At 39.0% G+C, this 27,674-nt stretch overlaps 2 protein-coding genes and 1 long non-coding RNA gene across 7 annotated transcripts; 1 reads left to right on the top strand and 2 right to left on the bottom strand.

Moving 5' to 3' along the window:
* The first annotated feature begins 762 nt into the window (after positions 1-762).
* Positions 763-7,433, top strand: LOC5508253. Its single transcript, XR_004294918.2, has 3 exons — positions 763-1,006; positions 1,521-1,626; positions 6,256-7,433. It is a non-coding gene; the product is annotated as an uncharacterized LOC5508253 (long non-coding RNA).
* On the bottom strand, positions 7,428-13,602 carry LOC5508252 (carbonic anhydrase 1). 3 transcript variants are annotated; one of them, XM_032377016.2, is made up of 9 exons: positions 13,275-13,602; positions 12,669-12,879; positions 11,916-11,948; positions 11,352-11,558; positions 10,524-10,657; positions 9,913-10,008; positions 9,523-9,598; positions 8,071-8,234; positions 7,428-7,643 (listed from the first exon to the last, which is right to left on the bottom strand). In XM_032377016.2, the coding sequence occupies exons 2-9, from the start codon at positions 12,739-12,741 to the stop codon at positions 7,524-7,526; spliced, it is 903 nt and encodes a 300-aa protein (XP_032232907.2). In that variant the 5' UTR covers positions 12,742-12,879; positions 13,275-13,602; the 3' UTR covers positions 7,428-7,523. The 3 variants fall into 3 exon arrangements, with proteins under 3 accessions (XP_032232907.2, XP_032232908.2, XP_032232906.2); XM_032377017.2 differs by having other exon boundaries at positions 12,669-12,729; XM_032377015.2 differs by having other exon boundaries at positions 12,669-13,602.
* Positions 13,603-16,132: 2,530 nt separating this feature from the next.
* LOC5508237 (carbonic anhydrase 2) lies at positions 16,133-27,518 on the bottom strand. Of its 3 annotated transcripts, none has more exons than XM_001628772.3 (9): positions 27,402-27,518; positions 24,296-24,367; positions 24,011-24,046; positions 23,329-23,520; positions 22,722-22,831; positions 22,259-22,354; positions 21,697-21,760; positions 17,090-17,256; positions 16,133-16,406 (listed from the first exon to the last, which is right to left on the bottom strand). In XM_001628772.3, the coding sequence occupies exons 2-9, from the start codon at positions 24,360-24,362 to the stop codon at positions 16,293-16,295; spliced, it is 846 nt and encodes a 281-aa protein (XP_001628822.3). In that variant the 5' UTR covers positions 24,363-24,367; positions 27,402-27,518; the 3' UTR covers positions 16,133-16,292. The 3 variants fall into 3 exon arrangements, with proteins under 3 accessions (XP_001628822.3, XP_048586428.1, XP_032232914.2); XM_048730471.1 differs by lacking the exon at positions 27,402-27,518 and adding an exon at positions 25,149-25,170; XM_032377023.2 differs by lacking the exon at positions 27,402-27,518 and adding an exon at positions 24,832-24,969.
* Between the last annotated feature and the right edge of the window lie 156 nt (positions 27,519-27,674).

Here is a 27,674-nt window from a genome sequence, read left to right as displayed (position 1 = left end):
TTCGCCGCTCACCTAACCTCCGCGACAGCCAAGCTACCTTCCGACCGCTCTCCCAACAACCAACCTGCCGGTGCTTTCCGTTGCGGAAAAACTGCCTAACCTGCCCCTATATTAGAACTGATGGCCTGACAAGCTAAACATTTTTCTCAACAGGTAAAACACGACCCATAACCTCCCACATAACCTGCAATACTACAATTTAACCGCCGTAACCTTTAATAAATTGGGGAAACTAAACGCAAATTAAAAGAACGCTTTAATGACCACCGCAGAACTGTAGACTCCCAATCTCGATCCATACCAACCCACGCCGCTGAACATTTTTTAAAACCTAACCACTCCGCTACTGACATAGAGCTCATACCTATTGAAAAAATAAGAAATAACCGCGGCTCCATTCGCAAAGCAAGAGAAGCCACACTGATAGCTCGCGCTGGCACTCTTGAACCCGGTGAGGAAACCGTTTAGCTGTTTAGTAATCCACACCACCCTATTTATCATCTCCTTACTCAATTACTGTTTTTACCTTTTGTTAGTTAATCATCAATGAACTTTGTACATATACTAGCTGTAACATGCCATTGTAACTCATAACCTGAAGAAGGCAGGTTATTGGCCTGCCGAAATAAATCAGCCGTCTGTTGAGGGCGTAGTGGGAACTCACAAAGATTTGTGTTTTTAAATTAACATATTAATAAATATTTCACAAGTATTCTTCCAATATGACGCGCTGCGAACACGTGAAGATTCATTCAATTTATTTGTTACGTAAGACTTGTATGATTCGACTCCTGTTGATAGCCTAGAGCGGTTCTGTGCAAAGCGGAAATTTTATGAGTTCTTAAACTTCAAATATGAGCAAACGGCGATGATGATGGGCGATTTTAAAACAGTAACATTTTTATAACGTACAGCTTTAGAAGATTATTAGACAGAACAAAGTGGAATTTTTACACGTTTCCGTATTTCACTGGTACAGCATTGTGTTTGGTTTTACATCTAAAAGGTATTTGTAATGTGGTCTCTTTTATGATCTAACCTTTGCCTAAGCAGAAAATGCTTCTTCAAGTTGTTTACTGCTAATACGCCGCTTTGAAGGTTTTTAGAATATTCATGCAGGCGGTAATAATGTATTTGCATCCTTTCCGACTCCCCTAGTAGGCGATTATTTAAGATCTTCGGTTTTGGCTGAATTGATTGTTATCGCTATCAAGATGAAGGAGTGAAGGAGTTCACATCATCCAATAATCATAGAATTTCGAGTGACATAAGAACTTTGTTTCCTCCAAATTCTTTATTAGTGCTGTTGGCAATAGCACCGCATAATTTAAAACTCGCTACTCAAATGGATAATGATGCATAATTTTCTGCACTTCACTGGTTTAACTTAGGATTTGACTTCCCTAGGTTTTGAACTTAGACGCTCACTAAATGTCAACGCTTCATATCTCACCCAATCCCCCTTTGCTATCTATATTGTAAAGTTTTACTGTCATTATTATATTTTTTTGGTTGAACAGGTGCTGTGGTTGACCATGTCGCTGCGCATGACTTGGATGAAAGTACCGCTAAATGTGTGGATTGTCTTCTTTTTTCTTGCATTCGACAAGCAGTCCCGTATAACAGGTGTTGTTTATAGTTAATTGCACTGAAAACATCTTAGCATTTCAAACAAAACATTTGAGATCCGATTTTACTTCGTCTCTGATATATTATCAATACAGTTGAAGCTCCCGTAAGCGACCACCTTGGGAACTGAGAATTGTGGTCGTTAACGGAGCTGGTCTCTTACGAGAGCTTGCTCTCATAAGTGACCACTGGGCGCCAAAAACTTGGTCGCTTACGGGAGCTTAATTAATATATAGATTTAGGCACTGCCTAAAAGCGGAGCCAGCATGACTTTTTTAAAGCATAAATTTGTGTAGAACCCCCTTCCCTGCACTTTCATTATGCATCATGTTCCACCACCCACAAAAACGGCACCATATGTAAAACATATAAAGATTGCATGTTCTATAAATACTGCAATTATTATTAAAATGTGTCCTCCCAATCCTCCTGGGGAATACCTAGAACAAATATAAGGATATCATTAACTAAACTATACTTGATAGACAACTGATACAGCAAAATTAGCAAAATAAGTTTATGCTTTGATTAACAGGGAAGGCTTTCAGGTGTGAAGGGAGGTCATAATTTATTTTAAAATGAGGATCAATTAAAGTTCCTCACAAAAAACTGGGTGCTATTTTATTCTCTTCAAAATTAAAAACAATAAACAAATACATATCAAATTCCTATACATTAATAAGTGTATCAGCAAATCACACCATCATAGTGGATTTGAGGTAAAAGTACTCATTCCTTGCCTGTACTGTCCCAAATCCTTTTACTTTTTTTATATTACTTTACTTAACTTGCAAAGATAGGGCTTTATCATTTTCTTTCTCTTGTGTAAGTTTTAAAATAAGCAATTCAAATATCGGAAAAATATCTTTATTAACCTTCTCTCTTGTGCTTTTAAATGTAACTTTGCTAAGGGTGGATTAAAAGAACTCCAACATATTTGAAAAAAAATCTTACAATACACCAAAAACTGGAAATCGACTCTGCGAAATTTTCGTCTTTAATAAGACTTCTTCAGGGCAGACTGAAGAAGGTGAATCGTTACAAGCTTATTTACATCAGAATAGTGGCGCGAGACGCAAAAACATTACAACTGACAAAAACGCGCATTTTCTAGAATAGCGCGCGCTATGGATAAAAAGAATTTACACATCTCTACGTGGGTTCCTACTGCGAAACTCCCCCCCTGTCTTAAGAAAGTTTGATTTACTAACTACTATTAACTATTATACTATTAATACTATTAACTTTCTTAAGACAGGGAGGGAGTTTCGCAGTACAGTTACTAATAAGAAATATGTCATTAATACTTGGACTGTAACTCAGATTTTGTTGTTTATCTAATTACTTGCTCTATGTGTAGCAAGCAATACGTAGGGTCTACTATCAATAGTTTTAGGAAGCATTTTAATAATCATAAAAGTAGGTTAAATAAGCACCCTAGTTTACCGGTTAGTGAAAGAGTTAAGGATGACCTTATCTATCAACATTTTCATTGCGACAATCATTTAGGTCTTAATAATGTTATGGTACAACTTATAGATAAGTGTAACTCTGAGGCTCAGCTTAGGGAAAGGGAAGGCCAGTGGGCTTATCGGCTTAAGTCTATCTACACGCGGGGTCTTAATAGTGATGATTTTTTTTTGTAGTAGGAACCCACGTAGAGATGTGTAAATTCTTTTTATCCATAGCGCGCGCTATTCTAGAAAATGCGCGTTTTTGTCAGTTGTAATGTTTTTGCGTCTCGCGCCACTATTCTGATGTAAATAAGCTTGTAACGATTCACCTTCTTCACTCTGCCCTGAAGAAGTCTTATTAAAGACGAAAATTTGGCAGAGTCGATTTCCAGTTTTTGGTGTATTGTATTCATTGTTCTTGTACGAGATCGCGACAGTTTGGGCTTTTTGATTCTATTGAAAAAAATCTTAGTACATTATTTTATTATACACAGTTAAGAACCACATATAGGAACCTAGAATGAACCTGTTAACCTAAAATTGTCTAATTAGAATCCTTTTTATAAGCATCTTTGTAGCCTATAATTTGAAATGGTTGAAATAGTTGATTTCTAAATAGTTTTAAATATGATCTTAAGGGATCATATAGGAGACCTGTTTTTGTTTTTTTATGATTAACTTACTACCTCAGTGAGTCATTGTAATAGCAAGAGACTATTTATATACCTAAATAGCCTAAATGTCACTAACCACACATTATACAAGAACCTGTCAGGCTAACTTGGAAAAAAAAATTGTTTTTTTACTTTTATAACTCTGGTTTATTTTTCCATTAAAATATTATCTTACTTTTTGTTACTTTATATGTGTTTATTTTTGGTGACCTACATTAAATACCAAAGCCTTATATATACATCCTGCCCTGGGTCATGCCTCTTAGCCAGCAGCTTGTGTCTCAGCTTGATTTCAGAATCTCTGGCTGAGATTAACCTAAAGAAGTTTGGAGAAAAGCAAATATTATACCACAAAAACCTAATTCATAAAACCTAAAACTAAAAATAGGATACAAATATTATACCACAAAAACCTAATTCATAAAACCTAAAACTAAAAATAGTCCCAACTAAAATGTTCTAAAATGATACCCATTACAGAAAATGAACATATGAACTTTGCTGTCTCATAAAGCTCTATGATCTGATGAGCCAGATGTTGAAAGAGCTTTTATAGGAGAAGTTGCAGAGGGAAAAAACCATTGCTTTTGAGCAAATTGCTCCTCTACAAAAAAGCTGTCTTGGCTTTCTATGAAACTTTTGGACCACATTGTGACATGAGAAAAAAAGTTCTTTAAGGTTTGTAAGAAAACATTGAGGTACCCAGGGTTATTGAAAATACTGTAGGTGGTATAAAAACAATAACAGATCCTCAAGGTCCTAATATGTATGTGCACCTCCCAAACAAACTCTTTCTACCAGAAAAGGCTAAGTTTTTACTCATATCGGTAACCCAGAGACGATAGAGGAATCCTTGGATGCAACATTTGAATTCAATTTGACAGCGTGGCTTGAATTAACCAATCAGCACGTCGCTTCACCGACAACATGCATCTGGCGATATTTCGAATGTTGCATCCACGGATGGCTTACTCTGACATTTCAGCTGACCTTGACTCGTCGAGCACAAGACTTGACTCTTCAAAACTTTCAACCATGCTTTTACACAGTCTTTTGCACATAATTAGACAAGTTCATATCCGTGGTTAGCATTCCCACGAATGATTGTTTTCAAGCACTTCTTTTTCGACAATTCTTGGCTTTTCTGCAGTCAGTTTCGTGTGTTTTTGAGAGGGGCAGAAATACTCATCCGCCATATTGTTTTGCGCGCTCTGGAGGCCTGTGCCGAGGCAGATCGCGGCTGGCTGGATGAATGGTTAACCTACGGCCGCGCTGGCTCCGCTAAAATGGAATCTAAAAGTTATCGTGATAATAACAACGCTGTAATATTTTGGTTTATTGCTTGATTTTAAAACTAGGTATTTGACTTATCATGAGAGTGAGTTGTTTTATTTAATAGCAATTCATTCTACGCAAAGTAGCTCGTTATGCTCGTTTATATAAGACGACTTAAGCTTTTCGTCATGAGAATATCTTCTGCGTCTACGACCATCGTATGGCGTCTTTTGTTAGCCGATTTCTAAAGCGTCTGCAACAAACAAGTGGATGGCTATTGTAACTGGAAAAAGGATAAATCGTGACCTGGCAATTTTCTGGAGACAAAGAAATGTCAATCCCATGGTTGAAATTGAAGTTAGAAAATTGAAATTATGAAATTCTTTTATGGTTGCCTATTAGAAATACAGCTTTTGTGAAACATCACAACATCTCCGCTTCATATGTGATTTCAGCATGCATTGGATATGATGTTTATCAGGTGTTGACTGATGTTGTAAAGCAAAAAAATCATTGTGGTAGCTTACGAGAGCTTAAAAATAAAAGTAAATCTCAGTCGGTGTTTTGAAATTGTGTTCGTTAACGGAGCTGGTCGCACCGATAAGTTGGTCGCTTACGAGAGCTTAGAATTACAGAGTTTGTGTGACAATTCAATCGGTGATTCGTGATCGAGGTCGTTATCGGGGCTGGTCGCTTACGAGAGCGGTCGCTCAGAGAGCTTCGACTAGATCTTTTTGAGGTAGAGATATTACTATCATTATAAGAGATCTCCATCTCATGGTCTCCGCAAACTAGGCGATGTGATGTTTGAGGTCCAACAACTTGCAATAGAAATGTTTTTAGAGTACCTTCTTTTTCAACAACAAAATGAATTTGGGTTGCCTTTTTGTTGCAGTAAAGTGGGAAGTTTGATTAAACATTTTGTGGTTTGGTTGTTTCTAAAGCTCCTTACGCAACTTTTTTTTGATATATGACCGGAAAATAGCAAAAAACGATATTTCGAAAAAGAACCTTCATTTGGTGTATATATTGTACACAGGTCACATAAAAGTGTGTTTATACCCAGGACACTTTATAGTTTTAGTATACTCTTAGTTCATTATGTTTTCCTTTAACATAGAAAAAGAGTAAAAATAACCCACAAAACAAGCGAAAGTTTATTACATTTTTAAGTTTTAAAATGTTTGTTTTACATTAAATTTTACTTGTAACCTCATTTTCAGCTCAATCTTCATCCTTTATTACGTCTTCATCTTCGTCCTTCAACATCACTCATGCAACACCTTCCATAAACGCTACAACTGCCATAGCAACGGGCACTTTCTCTGCAACTGTTACACCGAGTAAAACCTCACCTGTTGCCATGTCAACGTCAGCTGTTTTTCCTACCGCGGCTGCGAGACCGACGACTGTTAATACAAAGAAACAAAAGGAGGAGGAGGAAAGAATAAAGAAACGCAATGGGATTATAGCGGGGAGCATCGGCGGCAGTGTGCTTATCATCGCTGCTGTAATCACGGTCTGCTGCTCACATCGGAGACGAGAGACTAATGTTACTGTACTGTAAATAATAGCTGTAACACATATCTGTTCTTACAGAACAGATTCAACTAATTGGCCAAGTGCACGGGTTTACGGGAAATCCGATGTTAAATTCGAGGCTTCATGTATTCTCTTACTCTCCTTCGCAGTCGCTCTTGGTGTCGCTTCTCCCTTGAAAGCGAAAGAACGGCTACGCAGAAAACTGATGTTCTTGTAAAGCCCAAGCAAACGAAGTCAATTTCAATATATTTATTAAACAGCATTTAAAGAGAGTTTTCCGGGCCGTACGGGATGTAGGGCCAGCTAATCAGCCAACGAGAGCGCGCGTAGTACGCTAATCAACCAATGAGAGCACGCGTAGCACGCTAATCAACCAACGAGAACCCGCGTAGTACGCCAAATATCCAATGAGCGTTGTAGCTGTTTATTTAAGGAAAATATTTAGACTCCGCACAATTTAACACTCCGCACTTACAGTCAAATCACTATCTATGGCTTTGGTCGTGCTGCGTATTTCGAATTGAGTAAATGACACATGAGATGGGGAAGTGATATGTTGTTTATGATAATTGATAACGGAAACACTGCCAAAAGTGTAGCAGCACCCGACTTCCCTGAACACGTTATCGGGGCCCCTGTGTACTAATCATTCTTGTTGTACATCGAGAGCAACTTATATAATGAAATTTCTTGGTGTAAAATGTAGCACGTGTACAGTTTTTATTTAAACTTTATTTGATAATTACTTTCACCACCAATCATTACCATTCCATCTTATCATATGCATCACCGTAGCAATTTGCAGAATTAACATTTCTTTTAAGGATTCAATAAGGAGAATAAAGGACGCAAATACCAACGTATGTTTATTAAAATGCAGTCAAATCAGTCAATGACAAGCAGTGTATGTAGAGCAAGCCAGAAAATTTAATGTAGAGCAGGCCATGCCTTAAAGCCGGTACCACTCGTACACTGTGCGACCATTCAACGGGTACAAGATGGGGCGGAAATTATCGCAGAGTTTTCCGTTCTTTCCACTTGAAGACTCCAGACGGCGAAGGTAGGCCATCTGCAAATAAGCGAAAGCAGTCCCAAAGGACTCTTATTAAGTTGTGATGTGCAAATTCATATATTTTTGCTATATCCCATCGAATGTTTCCTTTTAATACATGGCAACGACTGTACGCGCTCTGTGATTGGTAGTCATGACATGCCAGTATTGCCTCAGAAGGCATTACTGAATGCGTATTGCCTCACTGAAAATGTTAACGACCAAAAATGCCATATCATTGTAATACAAGTTAGAAAACCTCGATCGTCGGTCATGTAGGGAAATATCAAACTTCGGTTTTGTCGCACCAGATCCTTTTAACTTTTGCAATATCACCTCGCCTCGCCTCATTTTTAATTTCACGAGAACTCGCACCTTGCCTAATTACTATTTAGCCTATTTCCCACGTTTCCCTGTTTCCACATTTCCCTTTCCTCGGGCTTACCTCATCCCTGTAGATGTCCACGGGCTGTTTGACTATGATCCAGCGGACGGACTCATGGCACGCAGGCGCAGTCTGAGATCCCTTGTAGGAGTAGTATGGAAGCATACCGCGGTAGATTCCCTTGATTAGGTCCTCCATTATGAGGAATACCGGTGTCACAGAACCTAGCAATAAAATCACAGCATTGTATATGCGGCGGTAGCAGGCGCGTTCACACCCCCTTGGCAGCCAAAAATGGGTAATTTCTTATTGAGGAATCTTCAAATACTATACTATCTCCATATACCTATGATTACGCATCTCCTCTCAGCCAATCCTGGGTAGATTCATGATTCTCCATTTTAAAAAATGCCGTTGTCATTGAACAAGCAATCGAGCCATCAAATGACATCATCGGACAGACGCTTCAAAACACCCCAAGTCAATTATACTTATCTATTTCAGAAAAAAAATCTAGCAGACTTCCAATACATATAATGATAGCGTCGTGCCTTTAGTGACACTCTGTGTCCTCGTTAATTGTGAATTCAGGCCGAGATCTGTCCCAGCTCATATATGACAGTGACACAGGCGCGTACTCAGGGGGAGGGGGGGTCGCACCTGGAGTGGGTGGGGGGGGGGGGGGGCGCAGTCATGAAAAAAGCAAAGTATTTGAAGATTCCTTAATACGAAATAACTCACTTTTTGGTGCATGCACCCTGCGCATTTGAAGGCAGATTTACGGGTGTTTCGACAGAGCAAAAAAATGGCAAGTTTTCCCAAATAAAGTTAACTTCGTCAAGCTTAAATTTTGCATAAAGGTCCCTTATGTTATGTAAACCAACATATCAAAAAGTATTTTTTTCTAATGGATTCGTCGTCGCGATATGAGGCTTGAAGTGCAATTTTCAAATGTTCAAAGTCGGGCTGTGATGAGAAATTAAGCCAACTTTGCTAGCTAATATCTAAATTTCATATCTTCAAAATTTCTTTAAAATTCGGATTTAAGCTTTTGGTCAGAGGAACTCCTTGTATGCGTAATCTTGAGCTTATATATTGAGAATTGGAAAATTTCATGCCATTTTTGTTTTTTTGCTATGTCGGGCGTTTTATACTTGAGGTTAAGCTATATAATCTGAAATGGTCTGTATCGATGAGGGTGAAAATAGAAAAACCGGTGGCACATTTGTTTAGGATACAACAAGGTTACCTAACATTCCACTTGACGATCAGTTTTAAACTGCATGCCAAAACCAGCAAAAAAGGAGGCAAAAGAACTCAATGCAAAAAAAATCGTTATTTGCTTGTCGTTCAGTTGAATTTCGGCTAGCTACTCGGTCCTTTTAACAAGCAGCCAACAACTAACGGTTTTCATTTTTTAACTCATTTTTAGAGTGACAAAATATATAAATTCTCGTGTTGGAATGGTAACACGATAATATGCACTATTTATATATGTGTGTAGGCTCAAACCTTCTTTTTTAACCTTCCCGAATCCAAGGTAAGACTTCGCCAGGTTCTTGATTGCTGGACTACTCCAGAATGGGTGCTTTGATAGTAGAAAAGGTGCATGTTTATAATCAAGCAAGGTAAAAAAAAAGACATTAAATAAAAGCTTAATTCTTTAAAAGATAAGCAAGTGTTCATTAAATACCCTGAAGGGGAGAGGAGGTTTTTGGTAGGGGCTCCGAAATTTTTTAACCACCTAAAAGGGGGCAACGGAAAAACTGGGGGTAGGGCTTTCATGAGTTCGACTTAAATCTTAGGGGTTGTTAAAGGGGAGTTACCGAACGCTCCTTACATACATCGCTTCCCAGCCCCCTTGTCGTAATCCTTTTTTGTCGTAATCCTTAGGATGCTTACCTTTCTCATAAATGCTGCAACAACGAGTAATCCGTCGGATTTGTCGGCAGCGTCAGAAACATTGCTATATTTGGTGTTGTGAAAGATCATTTGAATCTGAAACAAATCCCAAGAACAAATAAAGAGCTCCGCAATGTATTGGAGTAAGGTGGGCTGAATTCTTTGATGTATTTTCCCTCATATCTTTATTTATATTCACCTGTCAAATGAGTATAAATGATTATTTTAAGTATAATTGTAGGATGGACACCCTTCCCCCAACATTAAAATTATATACGTATCTATGTCTGTATCTATTTCCCCCAACCCCCCCCCCCCCTCCCCGCCCCTCAATATCGTAAGGGCTGCGACAAATCTGATTGGATTTTGACATTTTGTTTCATCAGGCACAAAATTGCAGACTGAGGGAAAATAACAAAGTCCCGCTCAAAAAAAATTTAAATATGATGATGATGGCACTTATTATTATGATGATGATGGTAGTTGTGTTAGTAATAAATGGTAACATGATGATGAAGACAATGTGTGAATAATTTGATAACATAAAAATGTATTTTTTTATTCTTTCCCAACACTAGTTCTAAAACAAGTGGAATAGTTGCGTATCTTACCTCTCCAGGGTGCCTTCGCCCATCCACTGCGTGCTCCGACCCAAGCCAGTCGTTGCATCCAAAATGAAACCTGACAGTTTCTAGTTGATAGCGATCATGGGGGTCTTCTACGGGGTCATCTATGAACGCTTGTCCTGCGGCGATCATCAAACATCATCCAGAGACATCATCCGCATGTATAAGCGCTATCATCATCACTATTACCGTCGTCATTTTCAACGACATCATCATTGCCTCGGCATGGTCTTAGCCTGTCCTTAAAATTTGGTGAAATCTCATAATGGATGTTCTAAAAAATGTTTTTATAAAAAAGGATTGTAGTTGTTTGCTAAATACATATACCACTGTTTATTGTCATCATCAGCAAAAAGTCACCATTTTCGTAGCCGTCATCATCGCTATCATAACATCTTCACCGTATCATCAACGTACACCCATTTTTTAAAACAATCATAAGCCTCCACCGCTGGCAACTCTTGTCTGTAATGGCCTTTATTTAGATTCGGGATTCCTGTGTTTGTAATTTTAGGACGCGGGAGACTGGTACCTGTGTTATTTTTTTCCTTTATTTGCCACAGGAATCCCTCATTGAAAAAAAACACGCTCTTTCTTTCCGATGAGAAGTAATGCCTGCTGAGGAGGCTAAGAAACGCTACATTAGCGTCCCTGTAGCATAATTGTTAGCATCGTCATCATATTTACGATGAGGATTTTACCGAGAGCCCTGGGTACAATGTTTCTTCACAGGAATCTCAATATTATAAAAAAAAAAAAACGAAAAAAACCCGGTTGATTTAGTCACCTCGACTTGCACATTCACGTTCTTACCCAGGCCTTGTCGTACTTTGAAGTCCAAAGTCTTCCCGTCGTTGCTGAGAAAGCATGCAAGGCCACCATTGTAATTGTTGAAGTTGATCTTCATGTAGCGGAAAGGCCTTGATACTCGGGTTACCTTGCTGGTCACGATATTGATAGGGGACTGGGCTTGACCTTTGCATTCGGGGTATGCGCTAGCCCAATCGTCAGGACCGGAAACTAGAAGATAGGCGTGGTACCCCAAATCATATTAGTCCCTTTATATAAATAAGAAAAAAACACTTCACACGAGTTCTAAAGGCAGGAAGGTAAAAAGACAAAAAGCATACGCATAAGTGAACAAACCAATGCATTATTTTTGGGTGAAATCGGTACAAACAGGGAGTTAACAGTGTACCTACCTCAAGTTTTCAATAACCAATAATCAAGATTTTCAAAAACCAATTGCTTGAAAAAATAAGTAAGAACAACTTCCCTTGCATCCAAAATCGTCATGCGTTTGCTATTTTTTAGTTATAATATAAGATATCTTTTCTATACGAATCAGTATTGCAAAAGTACACAAAAACATCTCACCTCCGCTCTTTGATGGTCCATAGCCCCAATTATCTGGTAAAAAAAATCAATTAATTGATTTAAGAAGATAGACAATCAATGATAATGATAATGAAACATGCCAAAAGCCTAAGGGAGTGTTTATTAAATACCCCGAGGAGGAGGGGGAATATTGAGAGAGGGACTCCCACTCAAAGGAGAGCGTAAAAAACTATTTACACTGAACTGGGATTTTAATATTCTGAGATTTTAAGAATGTCCTGAGTCAAAATCTTCCCTCGTTTGCTTCTTTCCGGTCCCATGGTTTTCTCGGTATCACCCGGATTTGTAACAATCAAAGGGACATGTAACAACAACCGGATATTCAAAGATACCTATATCATCATATCATTGCATTGATGACGCATCGATGACGTCACGTCACGTAAATTCGTCAGTGCACCCCCCTTGCCTCCATGGACAGGAAAACCAAGTTTGACCTTCTAACAATGTATCTGCTAAAAGATATGCACCGAACGGTATTTTGATGACGTCATCGCTAGAGCCCCCCCCCCCCCCTGACTTACCAAAACCAAGGAAGACTTGGTTTGATGTTTGAAAACCTCACGGGTTGTTACCACAAATCCGGTTGATTTTTTTTACAAATCTGATTAATTTTTGTTACAAATCCGGTTGTTGTTACATATCCCGTTGATTGTTACAAATCCGGGTTATACATAATCAAACTAGTAATGTAAATAATCAGTTATCGACTGTTCCTGTAACTCCACCTACCTGCAGCAATTCCTGAACTCACAACCGCAAACAGCGCCAACATTACATGCATGGTTACCTCCTGACATGACATAGGAAGGTGAAAATCGATAGCTAGCCCGAAAATTAGATTAGATCTCTTCCCGAGAGATTTTTATCCAATTTTCTCGACAAGCAGCTCCGTTGATTGTGTAGAATCGCAATAAAATATTGAGCAATTTCCATCAGTAGTCTTAAAAAGATCAGAAAAAAAGTACAGGAAGTTTTTAACTTTGCAGCAATAGATTGGTGTCTTTATGTAAGTAATCATGTATGGTTCTTCCATTGAAATAATATCTATTGGGAGCTGTTAAAATCGATTTTCAATCTTTCGAAAAAAAATGCTTTTATTTATCTTTTTTGATATTCATTTCAACTCTAAAGGTATATTCCAATATTTTTTTAGACTTTTAGATGTTCAGTAGGCATTTCAAAGCTATATCATAAAACTACTAAATCATTTAAATTATCTTGGTACACGATTTTAGGAATATCAGGCCTAGATCTTGAAGTTATACCTAAAATTAGATAGTAGTACGTCAAAAATCATGCCATTGTCAAGCGATTGTATTATGGAGGCCCACTTACCACCTTCAAGAAAATTAAAAGGATAAGCGGCTATTTTTCGGTGATTTCGATACTCTCTGAGTCACCTTAGTGAATATAAGGAGACGATGGAGATAGTGAGGTGCACTGAGCTTTATTAATAAGCATTAATGAACAGCTCGACACACAACGTGTTTACTCAGACCTGTGTGCACCTGATACTTGATTGACAGGATGTGACAGCCGATTGACAGCACGTGAAAGGTGATTAAAATGATTTGATTTATTATTGATAAATACACAAATAATTGATCACTTATGTCAACAAATAATAAAGAACAAAAATGATTATGTTGAACATTACATGAAAATGTGATTTTGGTGCTTTTCATATCAATATTTGGGTGACCTTAAATCTCGCTCGGCCAATCTCTTGGAGGCCTGGGTCTAAGGGCTTTTCAAGACTTGTGTGATAAAGATTTGACCAAGCGATAAAGTTTTTTTGACACATTTTTGCCTCGAGTCTCAAATTGAAAGGAATCAGCATTTTTCACCATGTTTTATGGAGATCAGGGAGCGGGTAAACTTTAGCTCTTCTAAATATGGGCATCAATGCCCATATAAGGCAATGCATACGAAGGACACTATCCGTGGGGAATATGTTTGATATGAATTAAAAAAGGAAGTGAAATATTTGAAAGTACTAATTATAAATGTGCGAAAAGGGCGTGTAGTTCTTTAGTCACAAGGCAGTGAGCATATTAAGCCTTCCATCTCTACTATCACTCGCCATCTTTTAACGAAGGCCAATCACGCCGCCAATTTGAGTCACACGGAGCATTTCCATCGGCTAAATCAAACAAGTAACCAAGATATTTTAAATCAATGTCGTCAATAACATGTCAAATATTCGTGTAGATCGTTATTTTGAAGTTTTCTTGCCAATAAGCTGTTGTATTTTCATTTATAAAGATAACAAAGTGGTTGATCAGCACTCTTTAAGCACCCCTATCTCCAATATTCGTTATCGCTCTTTACTTAGCCGAATACTTCTCCTAAGAAGCATAAAAAAATGACGTTGCCCTTTGCCAAAAGTGCAAGTGATTCTTGTTTGATTGGATTTGAATGATGTATAAAGAACACAAGCTTATTAAAATACACTAGTTAATAGCATTTGAGACTCAATAACACTCCTCACTGTTTATAATGCCACCCCTTCCAATAAACACCCCGCCCCCTTCTTCGAGACAAAAACAAGAAAGAAATAAGCCCATATTAGCTTAAAAGAACTCCCACGACGATAGCAATGCAAAGGAAATTGGTATATCTTATGTGTTTTTTTGCTTTTTTCGAGGGTTTTTTGCTAACTAAAAGATTTAATTTATTGTCAGTTTGAAAGTACACTAAGTAAACACTACAGAACCACGTTTATCTAGGTACGTGTGAAAACTTATGAATTAATATATGTTATGGTTCTGGTAACTCAACCTTTTAATAGAGCTTCTAGCTTTGTGTGTACCATTCAAGATGGCGGGTTCTAGCACATGTGTTTATGCTAATTAATGGATACCACAGGGATACCATGACAATATATTTTTAGGTATAACTCAAATAAACGTATTGAACACTTTGTCTTTAAATGGTTTTCATGGCCGCACAATATTTTGAATGCTTTTAGACAAAGGTTATTTTTCCTAAATAAAAACAAATGCTGCTTCCAAATGCTCGCAAATTGTCTATCAAAGGAGGGGGGACGTTTGGGATGTATAATTACCGCAATACCGCACAAAATTTTCAAAAATACCGCAGAAAAAATAAAGAAAATATCGCTTTCCGCACAGAGGGACGAGGTTTTGAAGACCATGCGCGACACCCCGACATTTTCCATTTTTCCCGCCAGACCATCCCGTACCACGGGCAAATCCCGCGCACCGCAGGACTAATTAACACCGCAAAACCGCAATGTTTTAATTATTTAACCGCAATGCCGACGTTAATAAAGCAAAATTTCGCATCTCATAGTGTTTTGAAATACCACATAACCGCATGTACACCACATCACGCAATATCGTACAAAAAAGGCCAATACCGCAATCCCCAAACGTCCCCCATCGACGTCGCCAGGTAACCGTAAGGTGCTCGGAAAATGACCGTCAAGTTTTATCCATTCAAAATACTCGAAAAGGGGTCGAAAATGATCGATTATATCTATCAATGTTTACAAAACGCTCGCCAAGTTAGCATAAGCTGCTTGGCAGAAGATCTTCATGTTTTCGCCAATTGACGGCAAAATAATCACCAAAACGCTCGCCGAGTTAGCGTAAGGCGCTCGGCAGAAGATCGTCAAGTTTTTGCCAAGTGACGGCAAAATAATCACCAAAACGCTCGCCGAGTTAGCGTAAGGTGCTCGGCAGAAGATCGTCAAGTTTTCGCCAAGTGACGTCAAAATAATAGCCAAGTGCGTATCAAGTGTTGTGCCTAGTGGGATTTGAAACATGAAAGCAAACATCGGTGAGCGACTAAATTTCAAGTAAGGTTGCACTCAGATAATCCATGTATTGTAACCCGAAATGCTTGGGGTATTAAGTTAACAAGCAAATCAGCATAAATGAAAACAAATTTAGTCTTCAAAAACTCTAGTTCTTGCGAACATTCGTCTGGCTTTCAGATACCAGAATTCAGCCTTTCATACGCTACCCATGAAGCACTGCGGTCTACGATATATTGATTTTCGAGTGTAAAGTTATTTGAAACAGGTGTATACTGTATGCATGAAAGTCACGAGGCCAGGCGATGATTGGAAATGTGTGCTTCATGACCTAGAAATCAGGGGTGGGGTAAGGTGGGGTGGAGCTTGGATCCTTTGGGATTTACCTTATATAAACTATCAACCCACTCTGTTAGATGCTCGTATTTTATTCTACTTAACGGTCTAGCCTTATTTTTATGCGACATTAGTCTTTCCCATCAATCAATTAAATCTATTGTTAACAAACAATCGCGGTGGAGTTTATCCTAGTGAAATTTAGCGGCCAGCATCGCAATGTGTGGGCGCATCAATTATTCAAAGAGATGCAGTTTTCGTCCGTTTAGCTTCTGTACCGGCCGGAAGTTGTCACACATTTTGCCGGTTTGTTTACCATGCGAAGACTGAAGCATACGAAGATGCCACAACTGCAACCAGAAACACACAGAAAACCCGTCAATGCTTAATTAATCAAACATTCCTTTGACGTGATAGCACACAGGGTTCCCGTCATCATCCCATCATCCGTCATCATCCCATCATCATCGCCATCATCTTTGTCATCATCATCAACCTGGTGAGTGTACGGTTTTGTATGACGTCCTGTATGAACATAGAGCCAGAGGAGGCCATAGCACTTTAGTTCAGGCCCGTAGCCAGGATTTTGAGCGGGGGGGGGGGGGGGGGGGGGGGGTTCGTTTACCCATCTAGAGGATCATTTTCTCTTAGGTAGCTCACCCCAGCTCGCGGTGATACTCAGTTTTCCTTTTTTCCTTCATTAGGGCGGACCTTTCAGTCGCGTGTGGTGGCTCTGCCGAACCCCCCCCCCCCCTGGCTACGGTCCTGTCTATACGTACACGGCACCTTCAATATTCACGTCCCCCAAGGTGGCGGATATTGGGTCCTATTGGCCTGTCAAGTGCGTCCATACGTACACGGCACCTTCAATATTCACGTCCCCCAAGGTGGCAGATATTGGGTCCTATTGGCCTGTCAAGTGCGTCCATACGTACACGGCACCTTCAATAGTCACGTCCCCCAAGGTGGCAGATATTGGGTCCTATTGGCCTGTCAAGTGCGTCCATACGTACACGGCACCTTCAATACTCACGTCTTTCAAGGTGACGAGTATTGGGTTCTTGAGCACAATCCAATTGACGCTTTCATAGCATGGGGGCGTGGTCAGCGAGCCCTTGTAGTTATAGTAGGCACGTTTCCCGGATGACAAGCCAGGAACCAGTTTGTCCAGCTTGATTGGTTTGTAAGCAGCTTTGGTTCCTGGAATATGTGGGGTAAACGCTATGTACATTAAACCATTCTTAGCGGAAATATAAAGCAAAAAAATATATTAAGTTCGAAAATAGGTAGCTAGATTAAGCTAGAAACATTTTCTATCCGAATATACTCCAAAAATAAATCGCCTTTTTAGTGGTTGCTATCTCAGCATACATGAGCAGGGTGGGACCGGAGCCCCCCCCCTTCCCTCCCCACTCCCCCCCCCCCCTCTGGACACGCGCCTGGAAATGCAACAGTTTATCTAAGTCCACAAAGAGAGAATAACAATGAATTACTTGATGATCTCGAAAAAGAAATACTTAATTTTTCAACAAAAGGTGACGTCATTGTACAAGGTGACTTTAATGCGCGAACTGGACTTTGCAGGAATATGTATTAAACGATGATAACAGCAAAAAGTTCTTCGAACTTCCAGAAGATTATGAGACAGATACAACAAATTCTCAAGACGTAAACACGACAGATAGCCGAGGGAAAAATCTTATAGAGCTTTGTACGGCTAATCTCAGAATTCTGAACGGAAGATCAGTTGGGGATCTCGAGGGAAGAAAAACATGTTTCAAATATAACGGAAGTAGCGTTGTAGATTATGTGATTGCTTCAAATAATATCATGAATAGCATTAACTATTTTATTGTCAAACCTCTGGAGCCACATCTAACTGATCATTGCTCTCTATCTTATGCTTTATCTGTCCGGAGCCCATCAAAGGGTGCAGAGACCAAAATGAAGGATTAACAGAATTCAAAAGACTTATCTGAAAGGACGGAATACAGGAGAAATTGAAAGAGATTTTAGTTTTTAATGATATGCAACAAAAACTAAGCGACGCACTTAAAAACAATAGCACAGAGACAATGACCAAGCGCTTAAAGAGGCATGCGAGGCGGCGGGCATGAAGTATCAAAACACAAAAACGGTAAACAATCAGAACAACAAACCATGGTTTGACGAGGAATGTAAAACAGAAAAAGAAAACATTCGCTCGCTTGGACACCGAATCTCGAAAGAACCAAACAATCATTCTTTAAGAGATGCTCTGAATCGGAAAAGGAGAATCTTTAAAAAAACGTGCAAAAGAAAAAAAGAAAATCATTACGCGAACATAATCAATAATATCGACTTTAGAAATTCGAAGTCTTTATGGAGACAGTTGAAAAACTGTTTCCACATCGGTAAGTCAACAAAAGCGTTCCCAATTGCGGGAAATTTTTTTTGCACTTCAAAAATTAGAATGCAACAAATGAAGCACAGCCCAAGCAAAACGGACGAATAGATCATGGGAACTATCGGGAGGGGCCCCTGGACTACAGAATAAGCGAGGAAAAATTATGAAAGCCATAGACAAACTAAAATCTGGGAAGGCACCAGGCGGGGACAACATATTGAACGAATTTCTAAAGTGCAGCAAAACGATCTTGAAAAATTATCTCGGTAACCTTTTCAACAAAATATTAAACTCTGGGGTTTACCCCACAATCTGGAGTTACGGTTTAATAGTCCCGATTCATAAGAAGGAAGATCCATCGAAACCTGAAAACTACAGGGGCGTAACACTTTTGTCCACGTTAGGCAAAGTTTTTATGTCAATCATGAACAAAAGATTATACAATCACCTAACGGAGAAGGGCATTTTGAAAACAGAACAATTTGGTTTTAGGAAAGAGCAAGGAACAATAGACAGCATTTTCGCTCTAAAGTCACTAATTGACAAGCATATCAAAGCGAAACCCAAAAAAACAAACAATTTCCTGTTCCTGTTTCCTATTTGACAACTGAAAGCAGTAGGTGTTACTGGGCGTTTCCTCGACATAATCCAATCAATGTACTCAAATGACAAGGCTTCCATAAAAATTGGAAGCTCCATAACTGAATCATTTCGATGCTACGCAAGGGTGAAACAAGGCTGTATGATTTCGCTAACGTTGTTTACTTGAGCGACCTCCCAGAAAAACTAAATGAAAAATACCGAAATGATATTGACCTAAACGGTGTGCCATTAAGTTGCATTCTCTATGCCGACGACTTAGTTATCCTATTAAAATAAGCAAAGGGCCTGCAAGAATATCTGAACAGCCTCGAAGAATATTGCAAAGCACCCGAACTATCCATCAAACTATTCCTAGAAATAAGAGACAACATGGCCGCCACGCATGCGTAATAGTGCACATACAATGTCAAAATGGCTGCCATTTATTATAAGGAAATGTGGGGAGACATCACAATTTATCAAATTTTCTCGTTTCAGAGATTTTGGGCTCACGATGCAGGACTCGAAAAAAAACCCTTGCCATTCGAGTGATACACTTTCCGTTCAAACGATGCCAGAGAAAGCCCTATAATTGTTCCTTGGACATTGCACTTTTGTTCGCTTGAGAGCATACAATCCTCCATACATTCTCTGTAATTTCATTGAAATCGGGCATAAAAGTAGTCGTTTAAAAGGTAGAAATGTTCGCCGCATCACAGGTGCAGGACTCGAAATTGGTAAATCGACTATCCTTCCATCAAAGTGGCCGATAAAATAGGCAGTAGCGCCTTCCAATCTTGTTCCCGAAGAAATAACATTTGATGTAGTTATGCCTAGTTCAGGAACCATTATTGTTGTCTTTAAGAAACAGACTGAAGCAAGGAAAACGGTGCGCTCCGCAAGAACTCTACGTTCGTCCGTTCTCCATTTTGTTTTTAAACGGCCCCACGGCTTTCTGGGATAGACACAGGGGAACCATAAAGCCTTTCTAAAATACATTTTTTTTTTATTTGCGCATATAATGTTTTCCAACCTCAGCAAGACTGCATCACTTCCATTATCATTGGATAAATAATATCAAATCAGAGATGCCCCTTGCACGTTTAAATACCGCTAATACTACTTTTATTTGAAGATTTAGTCAACCTGATTAAAAACTTCTAGTGTAACAACAAAAGGGAAGCCCATGTGCTGGCCGGAATCTCGTTTTTATTTGTGATACCGCTGTTATTCCTCGCGGGCCTAGCAAAATATGAGCCCAGAGAAACCACTGGCTAATGTCCCTTATTTTTGGGAAGTAGATAAAACAAAAGTAATGATTTTTAATAACACCGGGAAAACTATGAATAACTACCGAATCTTTTACGGAACTTATAAAATAAGAAAATGTCAAAAGTTATAAGTACCTTGGACTCCATTTTTGTCCTTATGGAAATTTTAATTTGGCTAAGGAGGAGCTCAAGAAAGTAGCATTAAAAGTGTTGTTCAAGTTAAGAAAAGAAATGGGACAGCACTTTAGACAAGATATCAAACTAAGTCTCCGCCTTTTTGACACCTTGATACAACCAATCCTACTTTAATGAAGCGAAATATGGGGAGCGGACTACAAGGGAAAGTTAGAAAAAGATCCAATAGAAATGGTCCACACCAAGTTTCTAAAATGGCTTCTCGGCGTAAACCGATACTGTAGCTCGAACGCGTGTAGGGCTGAATTAGGACAATTCCCTCTCAGAACAAAAGCAAAGTGTAGAGCGATCAAACTTTGGATTAAACTTTCAAACAAAATGGGAATAACGAAAAACTCTCCCGCAAAGCATTCGCTACCACATCTAATTATGAAACAAGAACTTTTGGCATAGAAAAAATAAACGAATACTAGACCTTGCGGGTAGGAGCGATATTTGGCTGACTGACACAAACACTCCCGAAGCAACATACAGTTTTCTTCATATGACATTGAACAACAGACATGGCTTAGCTCTATTCAAAATCACAACAGAAAAGAGCAAGCCCAAAAGAACAAATTGCGTACGCTCAGAAAGTTTAAACTGTCCCACAATTTAGAAGATTATCTTACGGACGTAAAAAATATCGACCATAGAATTGCCCTTACTAAATTCAGCCTAAGCAATCATAAGCTGGCAATTGAAACTGGAAGGTATGAAAAGCCATATAAAAAACCTAACGAAAGAAAATGCTTAGTATGCCAGACAGGTAAAGCGGAGGATGAAGAACATTTTCTATTAGAATGTCCGGCCTATAAAAATGATCGGGATAATTTACTGGATTTCCTTAAAACGCATGCAGGTATCAATGTTAGACACCATGCCAACAAAGAAAATAATTTCGTCAGAATTATGGGATTGAGCCGGAATGAAAACGTGAATCGGCGCTTAGCGAGACATATGTTTGAATGTATGAAGGCAAGAAATGTGAAGCTTGATGACAACGTACGGTGACGTCACCTCATCATTCGAAACAAAAAAAATGCAAAAGGCAAAGTAAGAAAAAAAAAATTATTTGTGGATTTACGCCGGTGTAAATGTTTTATAAGGTGCCATGAATAAAATATCTATCTAACTATCTATGCAGGGTGTTTTTGATTCGGGACTGATTGCTCCTTTGGTACGAATTAAGCCAAGATCAGCTTTTTGGGAGTGAGTTGCCCCTACCTTGGCTTTTTATGTGCTCCATGTTTTTCGTAAGCGTTTGGAGCATGGTCGATGAGGAAGAAGCCTGTTAACATTCAGTAGATTAGCGGCATCGAAACATGGTGGGAATCGACCATTCATTTAAAAGAATGGAAGGTGAATACCTTTAATTCCGAAACGAAACCTTCTACTCAACCATAAAATGATTCTGACTCTAGGATTCAAGAATAATTCATCACCGATTCGTGAATTTTTACGCCAAAAAACGGTCATCAACCCGATCTTCAAAATGTAAAGAGTTAGTAGGTTAGGAATTACTAGTGGTGTATTTCTTCATTATTTATTGAGGTGACAGTTTTTAGCGCTTTTTTGTTCGTAAACTGGTCAGTATTTTTTTTCACCGCACTACGCACGGCTGCACATTGTCGTGAGCGTTATGTATAAGAGTTAGAAATTGTAAAAACACAGGCAATGCAGTTCAACGCTGATAACCTTACCACTGGAACACTATCAATACAACGTTATCATGCCAAAAAAAAGATATTTTATAGAGGCCGATATCCACAGGCAAACGTTTTCTTACCTTCTTGAGAAAAACACCGACAACAGTCAGTCCATCAGTCTTGTCAGCGGCCTTCTCCACAGATCCGTAGACGGTCTTAAAGAAGACCATATGGATCTACGAAAGTCAAAGTTTAAAACATTTCATCCTAGTGCCACAGATGTTCTTGAATTGCAACCTATGCAATTTCGACATGCAGTAATAACTTACGACTGTGAAATGGATATATTTTCAAGCGCTTTTATACTATTTCTTTGAGACTCGAAAGAGGCAGTGAAATGTTAAAGGAAGATGAGGACAGAGGGGATTGGGAGGGGGTGTGGATGGTGTTCAGGAACAAGTATTTTGTAGGAATACACTCTAAAGTTTTTATCAAGACAACAAGAGATGTTTTGCTCATGATTTCGGAGAAAATGAAGACAGAAAAAGGGGATACGACACGATACAATATGAATCCGTATGGTAAATTTCTCTGCGCACCCACCTCTCCGTCAAACCCTGTGCCTTGGACGGTATGCTCAGAACCACGCCCTTCTCTACATCCAAAATGCACGTGAAATTGGCCCAAGGTATAATCCCCAAGAGTCGCGGAACCTGAGAAAATATACCTACACATTAGCCACCCTTCACTTAGGGGGAAATATAACACCCTTTTTAAAACCCTATCACTCTTGCAAGGGCCGAAGCGATAAAAACAAATAAGTGGATGAAAACTGCAAGCTAAACGTGAATGATCCCGGGTACGTCGTACGCCTTGACAAATAACATTCAGAAAATTGCCTTCAATCTAAATGTATTAGTCCATTTTTTTATTCATGTCACATTTTTAGAATTTATTTTCATAATTTGCCTTTATACACTTTGAGAAAATATTATAATTTTGCTCGGCTAAAGCGGCTTAAGGGTTTGGCAAAATAAAAAATGACACATTGTTTCTCGCAACAAAGCGGTACACCCATATTCACTATGGCGAATGTATTAGTGACGTCACCACTAACTTATCGATATCTACTATACCTTTAAGGATGGCGAATGTAGGGGAGTGGCCATCATTAGTGACGTCACCACTAACTTATCCATATCCACTATACCTTTAAGGATGGCGAATGTAGGGGAGTGGCCATTATTAGTGACTTCACCACTCACTCCCTCGGATGAGAAGCGGACTTCAAGGGCGTTGTCATCGTCGTCGTCGTTGTCCTCGATGTCCGAAAAGTCAATGGGAGATTGAGACCTGCCATCGCAATAATGGCTCACCTTGCCCCAGTCTTCCGGGCCGTACACTGTACAAATAAAACCGCTCTCGTCACATGACAGATGTAAAACGTCAATCACTACCAGATGTTCAAAGGAACACACGGCAAGGAAAGGTGTGTTTCGATGTAACAAGGGCCAACGTGTCATATCATTACTTCTTAGTAGATTAGTGCTTTAAATGGAATTCACAGACGTTGTGAAAGCCAATCATTTTAGCACGGAAATTCAGGGGAGATGAATTGCTTACAGGCTAATTATTGCGTCAAACCGTCAGGGTTAGTCGGGCTAGGAAAGGCGTGTGTGACACTAAGAGCAGCTTCTTAACAGACCATCAGTGACCAGGGCAGGGAATAAATTTAAGGCAACGTATTTTCTCATAAGACGTCTCCTTCATCTAACTAACGAGTTGTAGTGCATTAAAGTTTTTTGCTTTCACAAAAATATCATGATTTAAGCAAGGTAACTTTGAATTTAACACCGCTCAAAGACTAGTTATAAGTAGTTTAATATACTCACCCCCGTGCTTCGTTTCTCCATATTTCCAACCGCCTCCTGAGGGTTATAAGAGAATAAATAATAAAATTGTGGTTCATTTTCGAATAGTTATTTCCCCTCCCCTCCCCTCCCCTCCTCTCCTCTCCTCTTCTCCTCTCTTCTCTAACCTATGATGCATTTCCATGACGACAAAATATAGTCAAACAGACCAAAACATGCCGCAGAGTTAAAATACAAGACGTTTTTGTCACTCCTTTTAAAAATGTTTGCTTCACTCCTGATCAACTCACCCCTACATTAACTCACCTGAAGCTTTTGTCGACGCAACCAAAGCAACAAGCACAACCAGAAGACCTACTGCACTCGCCATCATCAAGTCTAAAAAAATGCAGTTTCGTTAATTTAAGGAATGGTCCATTTTTAGCGTGCGTATGTCCAGTGCTGCCAGCACACATGCCATGTTTTCATAATTTTCACGGCGTCACGATACTGCGTCTAGAAATCTGCCATGTCATCTACTCGACCATAGTTAGTCCTCAACTAACTATGACTCGACGGATGACAAACATTATGTTTTTAAGATCGTCCTTTTGTCTTGTGTTAAAAAACTCTGCCTAGAACTGTGTTTTGAGCTACATGACGGAAAAACGTTTCAAAAAAGCTCATTTTACATCATCAAAGGTGAAAAATTTCTTTGAATAGGGAAAATCAGTCCGGAATGCAAATCTGACGGCCATTGTACGAAAAGGCGGCTTCTCCTTCAGTATCTCTTCGCAGTTCATACGAGCAAGGTTTTTTCGACATTTCCTTCTGAGCTGATTTTTGGTTGCTTTTGGCATTACCTTCACAAAGGCCCTCTCCTTACGAGAAATTTTTTCTCGATCAACCGGCCACACTTGTTCTATCACCTAGTTCTTTTTACTGGTTGTTGAATTGGTTTTAAAATGTCAACAGGTTGCTAGATTCTTGTATGAAAAAAGAAACTGACAGCATTAAAAACAATTATGCGATCTGTTGATCACTTTTTAATAAAAATAGAGAAAGAAACAAAAAACAATCAGGATTTAATGCCAATCCGCAGTCATCCGTTCTATAGCTCAAAAATCACATTTTTTAAATATAATGTATTTTTGAAGAAATAACAGAGTTTAAAACCTTCCTTTCATCGACGGAATCAGTAGTCTTGTCATAGATATTAGAGAGCTTAAGCAAGTCAACACGAACGGCACCAAAAACGGCGCGCGCGCTCACGAATTGCTGAAAAACGGCGTTGACGTCCGTGACAGGAAATCTCGAACGACATTTTCCCTAGTCTCCCTCTTCCGCAATTTCGCCACAGGTAACCCAGTCTTTCCCTCCTTTTCTTTATGAGTTGCCTGCGGAGGAGGCTTAATTGGCACCTCCGAACAGCGGGCTCTTTAGAAAATCCAGGGTTTCCTTCCACTGCCAATGCACCTTTCGCTAAATATACCTAATAGGGGACATGACGGAAAAACCTAGAAAACGCGCAATTCCAGATAGAGAGAGAAGACACAATTTCTTACAATGGCTATAGGTTCCTTGTATTACGGACTGATTTTCAAAACACAATTAACGTGAGGCCGAAGTGCACGTAACCAGATTTTGACTTTTTAAGATATTTTTTCCTTGAACATCATTGCCCTGTGTATCAGTTCAGGGACGAAAAGCTCAAATTTCAATGACACTTTACAAAAAGGCGCATCAATTTAAAAAAAGTCGCACTTGATATTTTGTTTGCTATAAGTTACTAAGTACTCAGAGAAATTCTCCGCCTTATTCGGTGTGAAATGGGCTTATTTGAAGCGTCATGTCATGTTTTTCCGTCATGCCCTAATAGGGTGATTTAGATCCACGACGCCGGCAAGGGGACGCCGCCTCGCGCACGTTCGATTGCGCGCGCACGCTGATTTTTGCCGGCGTCCCGTCCTGAAGAGGACGTGAAAAAGCACGAAATGCTGTCCTGAACAGACTTTTTTTTATATAAAAGGTTGATTTTTTTTATCTCAGCCAGTTGTAAACCTTTTCTAGTTCCTTATTTATAACAGCCTCTAAAGCATGCAAGTTTTTGTGCGCGTAGAGCAAAAAAGTAAATTTTGTAGAAGAGTTTTGAATATCATTGACGTATAACAAGAAAAACAGAGGGCCCAAAATAAATCCTTGAGGGACGCTACAGTCGATAGTTTGTTTGTCGGAGACGGTTGTTTGCTTTCGATATTCAAGGTATGACGAGAACAACTTAGATATAAGTATGCCATGATTTACAGTGTCAAAAGCCTTTTTTAGATCTATAAATTTATTATTAAGAATTTAATTCTTGCGAGGTTAGTCCTTGATTTAGATTCCCGCGGAAGTACTTGATTGATTCCATTCCAGGTTTTTTTCATGTTTGTGACGTTAAAGTATTTAGAGTAAAACTCTTTCTTTAACGCATTTTCTTTCTGCGTGTTAATTGTTAATTGTTGGCCGTTGACGGAGCCTAGAATGCAAAACTGCGAGAAGTGGTCGCTGATGTCCGTGAAAATATTGCCGTTTTGTACTACACACTCGGGATTGTTAACGAGGATATTGTCAATAATCGTTGCTGATTTTCTATGTACACGAGTCGGCTTGTCGAAAGTTGGAATGAGATAGGCAAAAAAAATTCATGTTCAAGTTGGCGGCGTTCTATTTTTAGAGTGATACGTATATCCTAAGAGGCAAATATTCAATTGTATATTGGAATTGTTCAGGTGAGTTGTGTTGCCTGTAAATTACGCCACAAACTATGCTTGTCTTATTAGGAAGGAAAAGCCCCACCCATAGTGCCTGAAAAGCACTGCTAGATGTTTTTCTCAAGAACAATACAGTCTAAAGATTCGTCAATAAACATACAGACGCCTCCCAATGAAAAGGCGTGGGCACATGCTCAAAATTAGAGCCAGGTATTCTTTGAATGCTTATATCTGTATTTGTATTTCAAGGCTAGAACGCAAGCTTCTGATATTGCTTTGATATTGCAAAACTAAAAAGCAGTCATCGATTAATGATCTTGGAAATCTGTTCAAAGCTCTCTGGTGAATAATATTTACTATGAATATATGGAAACGTGTCAAAGTTATTTAAAACTTCCTTTGACCAAACCGAAAGTGATATTTTGTGCTAGCCGTGTTCAAGTCTCAGCAGTCCTTGTGATCAACGATGTAATCATTTCTAATAACTTTTTGAGATTGTATTTTAGCGATTATAAAAATAAGGCTAACGCAAACTAAGCCATCATTTAAGGATTTTAATATTGATCTTTTGGCTCAATCCTTTTTTTATATTCTCTCCACGGTAAATTTCAAATTAAAAACAAACTGGAAAAACAAACAGAAGGCAAAAGGAACTGATAACTAATAATAGATATAAGTACCTTGTATAAGTGCTGCGAATTGAGAGTGAAGCTGTTATCGATTGTGCCGAAAGCCAGACCGTGGCTCAAGATTTTAGCATAACTTTACCAACCAGGTGTCAGATGTGCACCCTTAAGCAGACGCAGCTTTAAGCTGTTAACACCCTTCAGAAAGGCACAAAATAAAACGTCTTTTTTTCTTGAGGGTCGTTTTATCGTTTTATGTCACAAAATGTCAAAGTTTTCAAACTCAAAATCCTTCTATGATATGCAAGGGAGTTAGGATGGTACTTG

Source organism: Nematostella vectensis, chromosome 7 (genome assembly GCF_932526225.1).
Source record: "Nematostella vectensis chromosome 7, jaNemVect1.1, whole genome shotgun sequence".
Classification (NCBI taxonomy): domain Eukaryota; kingdom Metazoa; phylum Cnidaria; class Anthozoa; order Actiniaria; family Edwardsiidae; genus Nematostella; species Nematostella vectensis.
This window is presented reverse-complemented; position numbering and strand designations above follow the sequence as displayed.

What these genes read in the sequence shown, in the direction of transcription:
- LOC5508252 (XM_032377015.2), bottom strand. Translation starts at nt 12,741, where the DNA reads ATGTCATGTCAGGAGGTAACCATGCATGTAATGTTGGCGCTGTTTGCG. An exon ending in GAGTTCAGGAATTGCTGCAG is followed by an intron (nt 11,949 to 12,668) that starts GTAGGTGGAGTT and finishes TTTTTTTACCAG; the next exon opens with ATAATTGGGGCTATGGACCA. An exon ending in TGGACATCTACAGGGATGAG is followed by an intron (nt 7,644 to 8,070) that starts GTAAGCCCGAGG and finishes GCTTATTTGCAG; the next exon opens with ATGGCCTACCTTCGCCGTCT.
- LOC5508237 (XM_048730471.1), bottom strand. An exon ending in TGGAGAAACGAAGCACGGGG is followed by an intron (nt 23,521 to 24,010) that starts GTGAGTATATTA and finishes TTATTTGTACAG; the next exon opens with TGTACGGCCCGGAAGACTGG. An exon ending in TACATTCGCCATCCTTAAAG is followed by an intron (nt 22,832 to 23,328) that starts GTATAGTGGATA and finishes ATATTTTCTCAG; the next exon opens with GTTCCGCGACTCTTGGGGAT.